The following is a 16,622-nucleotide window of genomic DNA, read 5'->3' as shown; positions in this document are numbered from 1 at the left end:
TCGCACAAAACAGATTACAAAACTGTTTACGTCACATTCTACTTTATTAGTTTCTCGTTGTTAGTTATTCATTCTTATCCAGTCACTATCTATGTTAAACTTTCATGCTTAAAAAAAAGAAGAAAAGAAAAACATGATTACATGTGTGATTTGATGTCATACACAAATAAAACAAACATGAATCTAGTAAAATGTAGGAAATATACAGACATATTACACATTTGTAAATAAAAAGAAAGTCACTTCTGGCGTCTCACTGACAAAGTTACAAGGTATCTCAGTCCTCTGGTAATTGTTTGTTCTTCGCTGAAAACTGTAGGGTAATAAATTCATATCATATTATGGGATCGCATGCATCAATCCATCCATCTATACCTATATATTCATATACTGTTTATGCATATTTGATGTGTGATTTGTGTGTTATAGTTATCAGGAATTACCTTGAGTTTGCACACCACACCAGCCACAATCAGCGCATACAGCAGGCTTTTGCTGAGGAATAGGATGTAGCCAAAGCCAAGCAGTTTCAATCCTTTCGGCTTCACTAAAAACAACAACATATAAAGATATATGAAACAGCACTTTACGACATAAATAAAACTATTATTAAATTAAAGGATATTTAATTAGAAAACTAAATATCAATAATCTATGTTGTCTCATGGAATTCAGCCCAAACCAGCCACAATCAGCGCATACAGCAGGCTTTTGCTGAGGAATAGGATGTAGCCAAAGCCAAGCAGTTTCAATCCTTTCGGCTTCACTAAAACCAACAACATATAAAGATATATGAAACAGCACTTTACGACATAAATAAAACTATTATTAAATGAAAGGATATTTAATTAGAAAACTAAATATCAATATTCTATGTTGTCTCATGGAATTCAGCCTTTGAATATACAGTGGTCTGAAAAAGTATTTGGGCAATTATAATAAACACTATCAACTCTCACTGCAACGTATAAATACGTTAAAGAAGTGGCATCTGCAAATATAATATTGAATAAATTTACTGATATCTACTGTCTTCGGTATATACGTGTGTGTGTGTGTGTGTGTGTGTGTGTGTGTGTTATCCAGCTTAATGGTGCATTTTCACCTTTTTGACCATTTATGGTGTTTGTGACATTGATACAATCCTCTCCATTGAAGAAATGGACGGTGCAGGTGAAGTTATTTTTGGGATCTATCCAGTCCATGTCATCAATTTTCATTCTGCTGCTGATATGGTACATTAATGTTGTCTTGTCCTGTTGGGCTGAGGTGTCAGTTGAGACCCAGTCCTGTCTCTCTTCGCCATTCACTTTCCAGGACACGCTCACATGATCAGGATAAAAGCCTGTGGCCACACACACTAAAGTTGACCATTTATCTGTCTTGTTCTGGGAACAGAGTTCTTTTGGAGAAGGTGGTAGGATCTTGACTTTAGGTAGAGTGATGTTTGCAGCTTGAGAAGGAAAGCGGATAATCAGGAAGAATCATTTGCAACAATTACTTTGTAATTACTCTTGTAATTATTACATGCATCAATGAAATGCTTGATTTTGATTGGTCATTCAGAGCAAAGGCTGGTGAATTTATTTATTTATACAATGATTATTTTTTTACTGTATGCGGATTAAACACTGTAGCCATCCAAAGAAATGCACACAACAACTTATATAAAGTTGCTTTGTTTAAATATACATTAAATGTCTAGATGCTTTGGTTTGTGCAGTTTCAAATCGTTGTTATGCTTTTAACACCTGTAACTTATTTTAAATACCTCTATTTTTACATTTATGTATTTATGGACTTCATTTATTTTTTCTTAAATGCTCCCTTCTCTTTGAAAATAAATAGGGAATTAACATATTATTAATAATAATACATTTACTGAATAAATAAAAATGTATTCATTAACAAATAAATAAGCATTTTACATGGATAAAATAATCTGTACATTCATATTTTAGTGGTCTATGTACTTTTTGTTTTCTGTAACCAATCCTTTTTGTTTTTTTTCATTTCCATGACATGTACAATATGACCCATTTTACTGCATTTCACAAATCATACAAGTACATTTACAAGTACTCTTAAGTACAATTTAAGAGTTTTCAAATTCAGACTTACCCAGAACCGTCAGTTTGGCCCCTTCTCCAAATTCTAGTTTTGCGTAGCTATTACACGATGATTTATCTCATTACCTAAACCTCAACAACTAACAGCTAATAATGGCCAATGGTACACTGTTTTTGGGGGCCCCTTTTCAGTTTGAGACCGTGAAAGCCATAGTGGCCTCCCAGCTGTTACCCAGAGAGGCCTCTTTTGAGCAGCAGGTATTGTAGACTGAAATGTAGGATTTTTTTGTGCATTTAAATGTGCATTATTATTTTAACAGTAATTAAAACTAACAAAAATATAAATATATACAGTGGGCCCAAGAACAGTCAAAACACTGTAATATAGGATAATAAAATAACAAACCAAATACCATATTCAGAGTTTTTCTGAGAACTAACCTCACTGCTCTTATCATTTCCACAATTAATATTAAACAACTAGACATCCAATAAGTGCAGTTAATCATTAACTATGTACTTATATTTAGCAATTAAAAAGTGGTCAAATGCATAGTATTTTAATTTTACATAATGTGTTGTTTAAATCATATTGCAAACAAAATATGCCAGAGGAGGTACTTTATGGGAGAAAGAAATGTTCGGGTACAGGTCTGCAGCATTCAGTAACTCAAAAGAAAAAATGTAGATTGTTTTATCCAATTTTTTTTAAGTGGTGGGAGCCCTAAAATGCCGATAAATAATAATCCAGATATATGATGAGATTTCTATTGCTTTCATGTTTATTCAGATGAACAGTTCACCTAAAGAAGTAAAAAGTTATTTATTCCTAATTACAATGTTTTAGCGACCAGTAACAGTGTATTCATTAGGGGGCCTATATAAAGACCACATAGACAACAGAATATAATCAACCAGTTAAATCATTGTTACCATGTTGTTACTTGATTGAAAGCAGTTGGGAGATCATTTTCATGAACGTTATTGGCTACAAATTGTCTTTTACTTTTATGAATTTTGCAGGTGCTTTTATTCAAAGCAATTCAAGGTATACAATTTATGCTCTCTGAGAATGAAACCTTTAACAGCAAGTGCCATGTACTCTACCAAATTATCTACAGCAAAAAAAAAGCTATCAAAATAGCTATTAGTCTTGAATTGGTGAACAACATGCCTATAAAAGAAGGGAGAATTTTCTTTGTGGGTAATAAGCATGTGTTATAGATTTTATTTATGTATAAAACAAATAAAAAAAATACAGTAAATCTTAATATGAAAAACAATGAATTATATTTAGCTCTGTTAAGTCTGTTTTACTAGTATAGTAGTTTGTTATCGAATTGTAACTATGTACAGTAGCAAGGAAATAAGCAAAAGAAAAACAAATATTATCAAAAAACATTTTATGATTAATCTGATCTGAAGTACCTGCAGATTTTCACTGGGATACACACTCAGAAAAGAACAGAAAGAGAGAAATAAAACGAAACAATATAGAAAGAATCTTCAGTTATATAATCAGCATCTCTTCTGGATGGAGTAAATGGATTGAGTTTTCTTGGTAACTCCGTCAATCCAGGAATGTTCAGTTCATTCACTTTCCAGATGAACCCTGTAACAAATATCACATGAACATTGAGACATTCTGAAAACGAACACATGTGACCAAACACTTAACGCTTATGTTGTTAATATTCTTCCAGCACGTATGTTTGAAATTATACATTATAATTACAAGTTCATCATCCTTACCTTTCTCCATACATACACTAAGATGACAAGACCATACAGTACACTCTTAGCGATGAACACACCGTATGCCAGCTTCATCCTCCGTGATGATTTTACGTAGTCTTCTGGATATTAAAAAATCAAATCATAACATATTATTCAGCATGACATTACTGATAAACCTTTGACCGCTGACCCTAATTCATCTTTTGCAGATAGACATCCAAAAAGAAAAGAGCAAACCCTTACCTGGCTCATATCCACCCCCTGTAATTAGAAAGTAATTGATTAGAAGACCCAAATATTAAAATATTAAAATTACTTGAAGCATGTATTGTAAAATGCATTATATTCACAGACAGCAGTTTCTTTGTTTCATATTTCATCATTCAACTTGTGTCTAATGAAATACCTGCAATTCCATTGATTTCACCATGTCTGTTTATGGAAACATCTGTTTCATTGTAGAATCTCACAGTACATCTGAATGTGTTTTGTGGTTTGAATTCTTTTTTAGAGACTTTAAGTCTGCTGGTTATGCTGAACAATTTTGTTTCTTTGTCTTGAGTGGCATAAGGGTCTGTCGCTACATCATCTTTTATTTCTTTGCTTCCAACGGTCCATGTTATGCTCACATGGTCTGGGTAGAAGTTTTTGGCCACACACACAAGAGTGACTTTTTGCTTACAGCTCGTCTCAGTTCCAGAGGGTTTTAGAATTTCTACTTCTGGTTTTCTTATATCATGCTCTGTAAAACAATATTATACATTATAAGCATATGTAACAAACTATTAGTATAGACATATATACATTAACAATTTTGGAAACCAATTTTCCCATGATATTTCAGTCTGCTGAGACGTAAACTAAATAATCATGCAGTTTTATGTTGATGATGATGATTGTTATATTTGTTATTTTTATTATTATTGTTGTTGTTGTTATAAAATAAATTACACAATACTGTTTATAACCCCTTTGCACAATACACAATTCCTACTAAGAGCAGTTGCTTCTTCAACAGGAAAACCACAATCAACTAATGTACTGTCGCTGGTGTATCTGTACTCGTCGCTTTACAGTTATATGCAGCTCATAGCAACTATCTTACTTGATGGAGCATAAAGTATATCAGCAGTATTACATGCTTATAAAAACACTGATTCATATAGTGCACATCAACAAGAGTTGCTAAAGTTCTAGAGGAACTATAAGCTGGTGTTTCACATTATACATCACCTATATATTCAGTTATTCTTCTTATTAACTAACTCTTAACTTCAACGTTTGCCTCAATGCACTCCTAATTTGTTGCTCATTAATAGTTAGTAAGTTAGTTGTTATGTTTAGTTATGGGGTAGAATTAAGAGATCTAAAATATGGTCATGCAGAATAAGACATTAATAAGTGCTTTATAAGCACTAATAAACAGTCAATATGCTATTAATATGCATGCTAATAAGCAACTAGTTAATAGTAAGAATTGGTCCCTAAACTGAAGTGTTATCAAAAAAACATTATTTTCTTTCTTACCCAGAACAGTAAGTTTGGTCCCATTGCCAAAGTATGCAGGTCTGTTGTTCACACTGCTCAACGGCTACAGTAAAACTCTTCCTATCACTTTAACCTGATTACATTCTACAATGCATGACTATGACACTCAGCATACAAATTTTCAAAAATGCTATAGATCATTGACATATTATGAACAATTTGAGTGGTAGTAAGGCAAATAGCTTGTCTAAAGGCTGACTATTATCTAAACCTGTAATTCTGGTACTTCAAACTCAGACCTCAAAGCTCAGCACTGTTTTTAGCACAGAATGTTGTCAGAAGTAGAACAGTGACAGTGTTCTACTCTTATGCCAGTGACTAATTCATACACCATTTACTTATTTGGGTTTAGTTGAAATTATGAATTGCAGTATTAAGAAATAAAAGGACATTGTCACAATTTCACCCACAAATGCACAGAACTTGCAAACTGATAAAATACCAAAAACACAAGTAAACAAATATTCTTACCTAAAACTGTAAGTTTGGTGCCATTGCCAAAGTATGCAGGATTGCCAAAGTTCACACTGATTCTAAGCTACAGTTAAAACCTCAAATAGAGTGGAGATCATGTGAACATTATCCTACTATATTTAACTCTAGTTCTTCTAATTGACACCATAATTTTAGATATACTCTTTATATTATACTATATCAAAATCATTTAAGCTCTTGAAGAGCAACATTCTCCATTTACTCACCTAAAACTGTCAGTTTAGTTCCATTGCCAAAGTATGCTGGGTTGGCATTGTTCACACTGATTTTATGCTACAGTTAAAACCTCAGCTATAAGGCAGATGCATGTGAATATTGCCACTTATCCAACTATTTATGTATTCTTAAAGATGAAGATGAAGTCCAAGTATTCCAATTCACCGTCATTTTAGATGACTTAAGAAAATTATTAAATATCAGATTGCTCAATTTACTCACCTAGAACTGTAAGTTTAGTGCCATTGCCAAAGTATGCAGGCTGTGATTGTTCACAATGATTCTAAGCTACAATTAAAACCTCAGCTATACTGGAGATCATTGCCACTTATTCCACTTTATCTAACTTCATTTTTAAAGACTGCACATATTTTCAGTTCTTCTGATTCATGAGAACACCATTTGCAGATATCCTATTAAAATATTAGGTTATGAATATCAAACATAATACTTAAATTACTCACCTAGAACTGTTAGTTTGGTGCCATTGCCAAAGTATGCAGGATTGAGATTGTTCACACTGATTCTGAGCTACAGTTAAAACCTCAAATATACTGCAGAGCATGTGAACATTGCCACTTATTCCAGTCTATCTGGTTACATTTCTCAAGACTAGACCTATTCCACAATCTTAGATAACATATTAAAAATATTAAGCGCTAAAATTCACACATAATACTCAAAATACTCACCTAGAACTGTAAGTTTAGTGCCATTGCCAAAGTATGCAGGATATCCAGAGTTCACACTGATTCTAAGCTACAGTTATAACCTCAGCTACAGTTGGATTCATTTAAACAGTGCCACTCGTCCCACTATATCTAACCTCATTTTTAAGACATAATCAGATTCTCAAGAACTGCCAGTTCATCCAATACCAATTCAGCAATTTTAGATAGCACATAGCAATTTTACTTTTGTTAATGACCTCCAATGTTATCAATGCCAATCATTGAAATAACATGAAGAGTTGAATGTTTCTTACCTAGGACAGTTAACTTTGTTCCATTGCCGAAATAAGCCTGACCATAACCAGAGTCACAGCACGCATGTGCTCTAACAAATTTACCCAAGACACCAAATGCTAAAGCCCTAGCATATGTTTTACTTGGATGCCCTGCTACTATCACAAAATTATCTACTAAAGAACAATTATTTTAGTACAATGAGTAGTAATTTTCCATATAGTGATTTATACATCAGAGAGATATACAAAAAGCAATATCATTTTGAAACCTGTCAAAAAATAACCTCCTTTTAGACCTGAACATCAAATAAGCAGGATGTGTCCTAAATATCCTAGTAAGTTCAGAAATATTATGCAAATTACTCACCTAGGACTGTAAGTTTAGTGCCGTTACCAAAGTGTGCTTCACTAGCCAAGTTCACACTGATTCTATGCAACAGTTAATACTGTACCTCAAAATCATTAAGTTTTTTTTTTAAAGTTCATTTTAAAGAATGCTTATCTCAAGATTAACAAGAAGTATTCCAGTTCGATTAATTTCAATTGAATATTATTTTAGATATCATAGAGCAATATTCATTTTTTTATTAACTTCAGTTTGTCATAAGCACATTGTACCTTGTCTAGCATAAAGATGTCATTGGCAATCCATGAAATAGCATGCACATTTTTGAATATTCTTACCCAGAACAGTGAGCTTTGTTCCATTGCCGAAATAAGCTGGAGAACTACCACCAGAGTCACAGCACACATGTGCACTAACAAATTCACTCAGGATGCCAAATTCAAGTCCCTTTTTTTAGCTTAAATGTCCAATGAATGCTGCTTAAATATATCCAATTAATTTACTTAGATTACTTATTGGCAAGTGTGCTCCTTAAAGTAATTTCATAAATATAACACACAGACATCATAACTTAGAAGATCCATTGCATATTACAGTCAATAAGTAACAGAACATCACATATCTACATTTCTGTATATCCTGCTAAGGTTTTACATAAGACACAGAATACTTAAATTACTCACCTAGAACTGTAAGTTTAGTGCCGTTGCCAAAGTATGCAGGATTGCCAGTGTTCACACTGATACTAAGCTACAGTTAAAACCTCAGCTACAGTCGAGATCATGGAGACTTTGCCACTCAATATATGACATGATTATAAAAATTAGGTTTCTCTTACCGAGTACAGTTAACTTTGTTCCATTGCCGAAATAAGCCTGAGCAACACCAGAGTCACAGCACGCATGTGCTCTAACAAATTTACCCAAGACACCAAATGCTAAAGCCCTAGCATATGTTTTACTTGAATGCCCTGCGACTATCACAAAATTATCTACTAAAGAACAATTATTTTAGTACAATGAGTAGTAATTTACCATATAGTGATTTATACATCAGAGAGATATACAAAAAAAGCAATATCATTTTGAACACTGTCAAAAATAACCTCCTATTAGACCTGAACATCAAATAAGCAGGATGTGTTGTTCTAAATATTCTAGTAAGTTCAGAAACATTATACAAATTACTCACCTAGGACTGTAAGTTTAGTTCCATAACCAAAGTGTGCTGCACTACCCATGTTCACACTGATTCTATGCAACAGTTAATACCTCAGATAGTCAAAATCATAAATGATTCTACTTACCTCAATACGTCTAGCTTAAGACATTTTAAAGATTGATTATCTCAGGATTACTGAGAAGTATTCCAATTCAGTTAATTTCAACTTAATACAATTTTAGATTTCATGTAGCAATGTTTAAATTGTTACTAACCTCCATTTGACGTAATTCAGCGCATTTTGATTTAGTGTCTAGCGTAGGCATGTCTATGGCAATCATTGAAATAGCATGAACATTTTTGTATAGTCTTACCCAAAACGGTTATCTTTGTTCCATTGCCGAAGTGAGCTGGATAAGTACCAGAGCACAGCATTCATGTGCACTGACAAATTCACTCATGGTGCCAAATCCAAGGCATTTTTTAACTTAAATGCCCCATGAATGCTGCTTGATTATATTGATATAATTTACTTCGAGTGTGCTCATTTTAGTCATTTTATAAATATAAAACACGAACAGCATAATTTAGAAGGTTGCATATTAAAATCAATAAATAATTGAACATCACATAGCTACATTTCTACAGTATTCTGATTTGCATATCATAAATAATTCTCAAATTACTCACCTAGAACTGTTAGTTTAGTGCCATTGCCAAAGTATGCAACACCGCCAGTGTTCACACTGATACTAAGCTACAGTTAAAACCTCAGCTATAGTCAAGATCATGTAGACTTTTTCATTTATATTGTCTGACATATTTGTTTTTTAAATAGATTTATCTTACCTAGCACAGTTAACTTTGTTCCATTGCCAAAGTAAGCCTGAGAAGCACTAGAGTCACAGTGCACGTGCACTAACAAATTTACTCAAGACAGCACATGCTAAAGTCTTTAAAGTCTGGGTCATGCACATAGAATATTATTTTGAAAACGCAACATAGTGCATTTAACAAATACCATTTCCTTAGGTCTAAACATCAACAGACTCAGTTTACTCACCTAGAACTGTAAGTTTAGTGCCATTTCCAAAGTATGCAGGGTCGTACTGATCACACTGATTTTATGCTACAGATGAAACCTCCCTAAGATCTTTCCTACATATTTAACTGTTTTTCTTTTCAGTAACTTGGGAACACAACACTATAACAATTGACAATCAAATGCCTAAGCATGCTGTCTAACACTAAGAAGTGTTAAGAAGAATCAGAAAACATCCTTTCTTTGTTGAACTACTAGGCATACATTACGAAATAATAATAGTATGTTCTAATATTTCCAATATATTTCTAAAGGTCAGCTTAGTAATATAACTTTTGTTTTATGTCTTACCAAGAACTGTTAACTTTGTTCCATTGCCGAAGAAAGCTTGACCACCTCCACCAGAGTCACAGCATACATGGGCACTAATAAAATTACTCCGGCTTTATGGACTTAAGTCTTGCAGTTTGTCTAAACACTGAGGCTTCAGAAATGCTTAATCATTTTATCTATGCCGAGGAAGATGATTTTTATACTTATAATTTTATGCATCGTTATACTTATTTTACAAACGATAAGATTATTTCCTAAATCCCAATGTCAAATGATATCAGTGAATTTAGACATGTTTCTTAGTTGTCTTGCTATGATGCAGAAGACTATGCAAACTAAAGTCAAAATATGTCTTACCTAGTACTGTGAGTTTGGTGCCATTGCCAAAGTATGCAGGGTTGTTATTCACACTGATTCTACGCTACAGAAAAAAACTTCCTCTACTCCTAATACCATCTACATGCCATCACTAATTCCACAATGCAAAAAATTACTTTTCAAATGAAATAAAGTGTTTTGAACCCTCAGAATGCATTAACTCTGATATAGTAGATTTGACCAATGTCGGCTTAAATAAATGTAATCAGCAATTTTGATTAGAAGCCTCATTTTTGATTAAGCATTGCCGTTTAAACAATATGAAATGTGTTTCTTACCAAGTACAGTTAATTTCGTTCCTTCACCAAAATGAGCCTGAGCAGTAGTTGACACAGCACACATATGCACTAATAAAATGTCTAGGATGTCTGGACACTGATCAATGGCTGGTTACGGACTTGTTTCCAAAAGAATTATCCACAAACTTCAGCACCTAATAATATGTATCCAACAAATTCAGTCAAAAATGTCTCACCTGTCACTGTAAGTTTAGTCCCACTGCCAAAGTATGCAGAACTGTACTGATTGCACTGATGTCAAACGACTGTAAAAAAACGAAAAACTTTCTACAAACTACATCTAAACCACAATGGCTATAATAAAGTTAACATGCTAAAAAGAAAAATATTACCAACACACTGGTTAACAATATTTTGCAAATCTTGGATGGTGTAGAACTTTGTCACAAACAAGACTCGAATTTCATTTCATTCACTTTCATTAGACATAATAAAGATATTACTTTGCCAACCATTTTTGATGCTTTTGTGTCATTCCACTTAATATTTGCACACGATTTATAATCATAATTGTTGTTTTTCTTACCTAAAACAGTAAGTTTGGTGCCGTTTCCAAAATACGCTGGCGTGTTTGAGCACAGAGTATCACGACAGTATCACTAACTTCAGTCTCACAAAAACATTCTCAACTATATTATGCAATTCCCATTGGTAATTGAATGTAGCAAATACATTATTTGTATTTAATTAGTCTTTTACGTTTACAAAAATAGTTCTTACCTAGAACAGTCAGTCTTGTCCCTTCACCAAAGATAGCCTGGCTGCTTCCAAAACACAGCATGCAGGCTCACTGATAAAATTACTTGAACTTCATAACCCTTACATTTAACTAATTCTACACAGTTCTTTTTTTATTTTTAGTTCATTGATATTTTTGCATTCTCTGTTGTCTCAAATGACACATTTTATGTTTTCAATCATGTTGCTTTAAATGATCAACTCATAATATTGTTGCACAGTAGAGTTCGTAACGGTTTCCAACTGAAGTTGAAGTAGTACTTACCAAGAACTGTTAATTTGGTGCCGTTACCGAAATAGGCTTGATAATTGGCACAGCATACGACTGTCATGTCAAAAAGGGACTCAAATCGAATACTGAAATTGCACTGTATTTTTTTCACAACATTTCAGCATAGTCTAACCTTAATTGACAATCATCAGCCACTTGAGCTCAACAGATATTTTGTTATTTTCTGATATTCCAATGCAGGCCTACATATTAGTATAGTTAAAAGTATTTCTTACCTAAAATTGTTAATTTTGTTCCATATCCAAAGTGTGCCTGGTAAGCATTGTCACAGTGAGATGGTGTGTGCAAATTTATGACATAAGCTATGGGTACAAATTATTTAAAGTATTTGGGTCTGATTTGGAGGCACCTTCCCTACTGCTGTCATAGTTTAGTCAAAATGGAGTATGAAAGGTATAGGCCAGACAATATGAGCATTGGTCAGTAGTCACATTTATACATTAAAGCAATCTTAACTAAATTACCTAAAACAAACTTACCTAAAACTGTCAGTTTTGTTCCATTTCCAAAGTATGCTTGCCAGCCAGAAGCACATTGTTTCAGAGTACTCCGAAATTTGCATTAGAATTCTATTTTTTTTTTCCCATGATCATGTAAAAGTCTGTTAATTCTATAATAGTTGTCTCCCAGGAGGCTGTTCAATGTAAAAGCATGTAAATCCAAAATATACATTGATTTGCTACAAGGTAAATTATCAAATTATCCAGGCAAGTCCAACGTCAAGTATCCACATGTATTTACCGCTGATAAAATTTGTACAAATTCATAAAAAATGTGGTAATTGCTCAAAATATGAATAACCCTTCTCTAGATAGATATCTATAATATTTCATGTTGAAATCCATTAGAAATGTTTGCAGTGTTTGTATTCATTGTCTCTGTCTAATTGACTGTACATGGAGGGAGGTTTTTGTACAGCAGCTCTATGGGAATGTATCACTGTGGCCCCCTGTCCCCACGGTGCTAAAACATTATACAAAAACAAAAAATTATCTTTCTCTCTTTCCCCCCACTCTTCCCTCAACCCCCATTTTATCTTTATTTTTCATCATTCTCTTGCACATGTTCTTTTTTATGTCTATCTGTATACAGTCTATGTTGCTATTTCTGTGATTACGGAGAATTTGGGCAGGTGCAGATGCCTCCACCTAAAAATGTCTCTATGACAGTTTGCCGACTCCTCCCACATCAAACAATCATCAGAGTATGGAGAGAGGACAAGTACTGTATCTGTTAGAAATTCACAGAAATTCACAAAATCCCCAAATCCCATCATAATTATGAATAACTTGATTATTCTTTCCCCCCCTATGAAATAGCCAAGAAAAAAAAAAAGAATAATAATATGTATATATATATATATATATATATATATATATATATATAAACCTACAATGTCATATTTAGAACTGAGTTTGATTCTTACTTTTGAAGTCTTTCTATTTATCCTATTTTTCACATCAAAGACTGACCCATTTTTAGAATCACAAATGCAAGTTTATCTATGTGAAGACTGAACAAATGCTCATGGCCGTTTCCAAAATACGCTGGCGTGTTTGAGCACAGAGTATCACGACAGTATCACTAACTTCAGTCTCACAAAAACATTCTCAATTATATTATGCAATTCCCATTGGTAATTGAATGTAGCAAATACATTATTTGTATTTAATTAGTCTTTTACGTTTACAAAAATAGTTCTTACCTAGAACAGTCAGTCTTGTCCCTTCACCAAAGATAGCCTGGCTGCTTCCAAAACACAGCATGCAGGCTCACTGATAAAATTACTTGAACTTCATAACCCTTACATTTAACTAATTCTACACAGTTCTTTTTTTATTTTTAGTTCATTGATATTTTTGCATTCTCTGTTGTCTCAAATGACACATTTTATGTTTTCAATCATGTTGCTTTAAATGATCAACTCATAATATTGTTGCACAGTAGAGTTCGTAACGGTTTCCAACTGAAGTTGAAGTAGTACTTACCAAGAACTGTTAATTTGGTGCCGTTACCGAAATAGGCTTGATAATTGGCACAGCATACGACTGTCATGTCAAAAAGGGACTCAAATCGAATACTGAAATTGCACTGTATTTTTTTCACAACATTTCAGCATAGTCTAACCTTAATTGACAATCATCAGCCACTTGAGCTCAACAGATATTTTGTTATTTTCTGATATTCCAATGCAGGCCTACATATTAGTATAGTTAAAAGTATTTCTTACCTAAAATTGTTAATTTTGTTCCATATCCAAAGTGTGCCTGGTAAGCATTGTCACAGTGAGATGGTGTGTGCAAATTTATGACATAAGCTATGGGTACAAATTATTTAAAGTATTTGGGTCTGATTTGGAGGCACCTTCCCTACTGCTGTCATAGTTTAGTCAAAATGGAGTATGAAAGGTATAGGCCAGACAATATGAGCATTGGTCAGTAGTCACATTTATACATTAAAGCAATCTTAACTAAATTACCTTATATATGTTAACATCCATTTATGTACTATAATGGAAAATTTAATCAAATTCACCTCTAATTCAACTAATGTACTGATTCAATATTCTTAAAAAACAATTTCACCCTCACAAAATCAGCGATGTGCTCATGTTGCTGACCTTTCCAGTGTTCAGTTTTTCCTGAAAAACAAAAAAACAACATTATTCAAATTTTGTTTTAATGTGCAGCTGTATTTACATAAACACTTCCAAATAAATGAATCACTGCAATAAAATAACTGAAGCCACTATCTGTAAAAGATTCAGTACTGCAATTCTATTATAATTCATATTTTTCTCAAAATCATGTAAAACTAAACAAGACAAATTAATTTGTAATTAACAACTTCTGTTTAATTTAATGACTCAACAAATAATCTAGATGTAAAAGAAATATACAGAAATGCATTTAATGTTGCAGTTTGTGGAGCACCATGTTCCCTCTCTATAAGACACCTTAAATAAAACAACTGCAATATTGTAACAAATACCATAGACAAACTCTAATAACTCAACATTATTTTCAGTCGGAGCTGTTTTAATTGTGTAGTTGAGTGATTATAAAACATCTCAATCGTACAGCATCCTAAACATTATGTACAGCATTCTTTCAATTGAGAAGAATTCAAAACCTGAACATTTTGATTGGTGACTTGTTTTTACTCTCAGTGGTAAGTAACAGTGTTCTATAATATGATAATATGATAATATAATAAAATAATGATTCATTTATCCAATCTGGCAATGTGACAACAAGACATGCATTACTAATCAAAAGCAAATCAAAAGTAACATTTCAATCACTTTAATGCTCTTGATTACATAATCAGACTACAATGGTTACGTATGGAAATTGAATGCATAAGGAATTGAATGCATCATCATGCCATCTGCTGCTGTAAATAGAGTATAAAAAACAGTACTAAAGTTGCTCATATCATCCTGCAGAGGTCAGCATATGATCTTTAATCCAGAGGATGATCAAATCATACTAAATTGTACTGCTCTTCTAAAAGTTAACTGTATTTATGGCACAATATTGCAAGAAGAGCACTCTGCATTTAATGATAATTAAATGCATCTGTTATGAACATGTCTATGGGCAGAGCCAGAGTTAAGAATGCATATGAAAATGAAAATAAGTTAGAAATCTGAAAAAAACAAAAAAATGTACATCTGAATTCATAATTATGAATCTGATTATACAAAGTCACTGTCACTGTTGAGTCTGAGTCATGTTCAGAGAGTCCACTGGGATTTTTCACCGTTTGTAGTTTGTCTGTGTTTGTTCCAGACAGAATGTCAGTCTGTGCACATATTGCTAGAGACAGGGATTTGTCAGTTCCCTTTCAGGAACTCGAGCTGCGTCTAACGCTTTGGGAACGCCCCCGGCGAGACACCGTACTGTGAAATCAGTCCAAAAGCGAAGCGAGACGTCACGAGCGGGGTGACGTAAGCAACCAGGAAGCATAAAGGTGCATCCGGCAAGCGCACATGTTAGCTTTTGCTCTTCAGCGAGCACGTCTGTGGTGTGTGTGTGAATGTATGCAAAGCACTCAGTCAGTTAAAAGTTAAGCAAGCGAGAAAAAGAGAAAAAATGCCAAAGAGTAATGCGTGACCGCATCCTGAAGCACGTGTAAAATCAGTCCAGTGGAGCAGTGAGACGTCACAAGTGGGGTGACGTGAGCAACCAGGAAGCATAAAGGCACATCCGGCAAGCGCACATGTTAGCTTTTGCTCTTCAGCGAGTGCGTCTGTGGTGTGTGTGTGAATGTATGCAAAGCACTCAGTCAGTTAAAAGTTAAGCAAGCGAGAAAAAGAGAAAAAATGCCAAAGAGTAAATCAAAAAATGCGGCGAGCGGATGGCGTTTCAAGTCGTGTGTTCCTCCCTGCCCACGTTATATCTCGGGTGGGGATACACACAATTTGTGCGTCATCTGTTTGGGAGTGGAGCATGCACGGGCAGCTCTTGAGGGGGCTGCCTGCCATGATTGTGAGCTTCTCCCACTCTGTGTGTGCTGGTGGAGATCAGTACAGTACAGGCCAGTACAGTGTACATCTGGCAGTGGTTCTGGAGGCTCTGAGCAAAGCTCCCTTTGAACCCATCGAAGATACTTCAGATAAGCTCCTCACGCTTAAGTCTATCTTCTTGCTCGCTATATCCTCGCTGAAGAGGATAGGGGACCTCCAGGCTCTTGCAGTGTCAGGCCTGGAGTTTGCCCCGGGCATGGTTAGGGCGTTCCTTTACCCGAAACCCGGGTATGTCCCTAAGGTGCCCACCTCGTCGCCAGTCAAGCTTCTCGCACTGAAGACGATCTTCTTACTCGCCATATCCCCACTGAAGAGGATAGGGGATCTTCAGGTACTCGCTGTATCGTGCCTGGAGTTTGCCCCGGGCATGGTTAGGGCGTTCCTTTACCCGAGAGCCGGGTATGTCCCTAAAGTGCCCACCTCATTGCCAGGTCCCATTGTACTACAGGCCTTTTGTCCTCCTCCCTTCC

The 16,622-nt window shown here is 34.4% G+C and overlaps 2 gene segments (V, D, J or C); both read right to left on the bottom strand.

The window, feature by feature from the left end:
- Positions 1-671: 671 nt before the first annotated feature.
- Positions 672-1,484, bottom strand: LOC107664117 (T-cell receptor beta-2 chain C region-like; the record flags this gene model as incomplete). The annotated part of the segment is given in 2 exon segments: positions 672-766; positions 1,106-1,484. Coding segments are annotated over 2 exon segments (474 nt in total), but the record flags the coding sequence as incomplete, so codon positions are not given.
- Positions 1,485-2,681: 1,197 nt separating this feature from the next.
- Positions 2,682-16,622, bottom strand: part of LOC107664045 (T-cell receptor beta-2 chain C region-like) — a 29,523-nt gene continuing 15,582 nt past the window's right edge. Inside the window, 5 exon segments of the C gene segment in view lie at positions 2,682-3,681; positions 3,822-3,925; positions 4,050-4,067; positions 4,213-4,548; positions 6,056-6,108. Of these exon segments, the coding sequence occupies positions 3,664-3,681; positions 3,822-3,925; positions 4,050-4,067; positions 4,213-4,548; positions 6,056-6,108 (529 nt within the window).

Source organism: Sinocyclocheilus anshuiensis, unplaced genomic scaffold (assembly GCF_001515605.1).
Source record: "Sinocyclocheilus anshuiensis isolate Anshui unplaced genomic scaffold, SAMN03320099.WGS_v1.1 scaffold129, whole genome shotgun sequence".
Lineage (NCBI taxonomy): Eukaryota > Metazoa > Chordata > Actinopteri > Cypriniformes > Cyprinidae > Sinocyclocheilus > Sinocyclocheilus anshuiensis.
The sequence above is the reverse complement of the archived record's forward strand: the minus strand, read 5'-3'. Positions and strand labels throughout refer to the sequence as shown.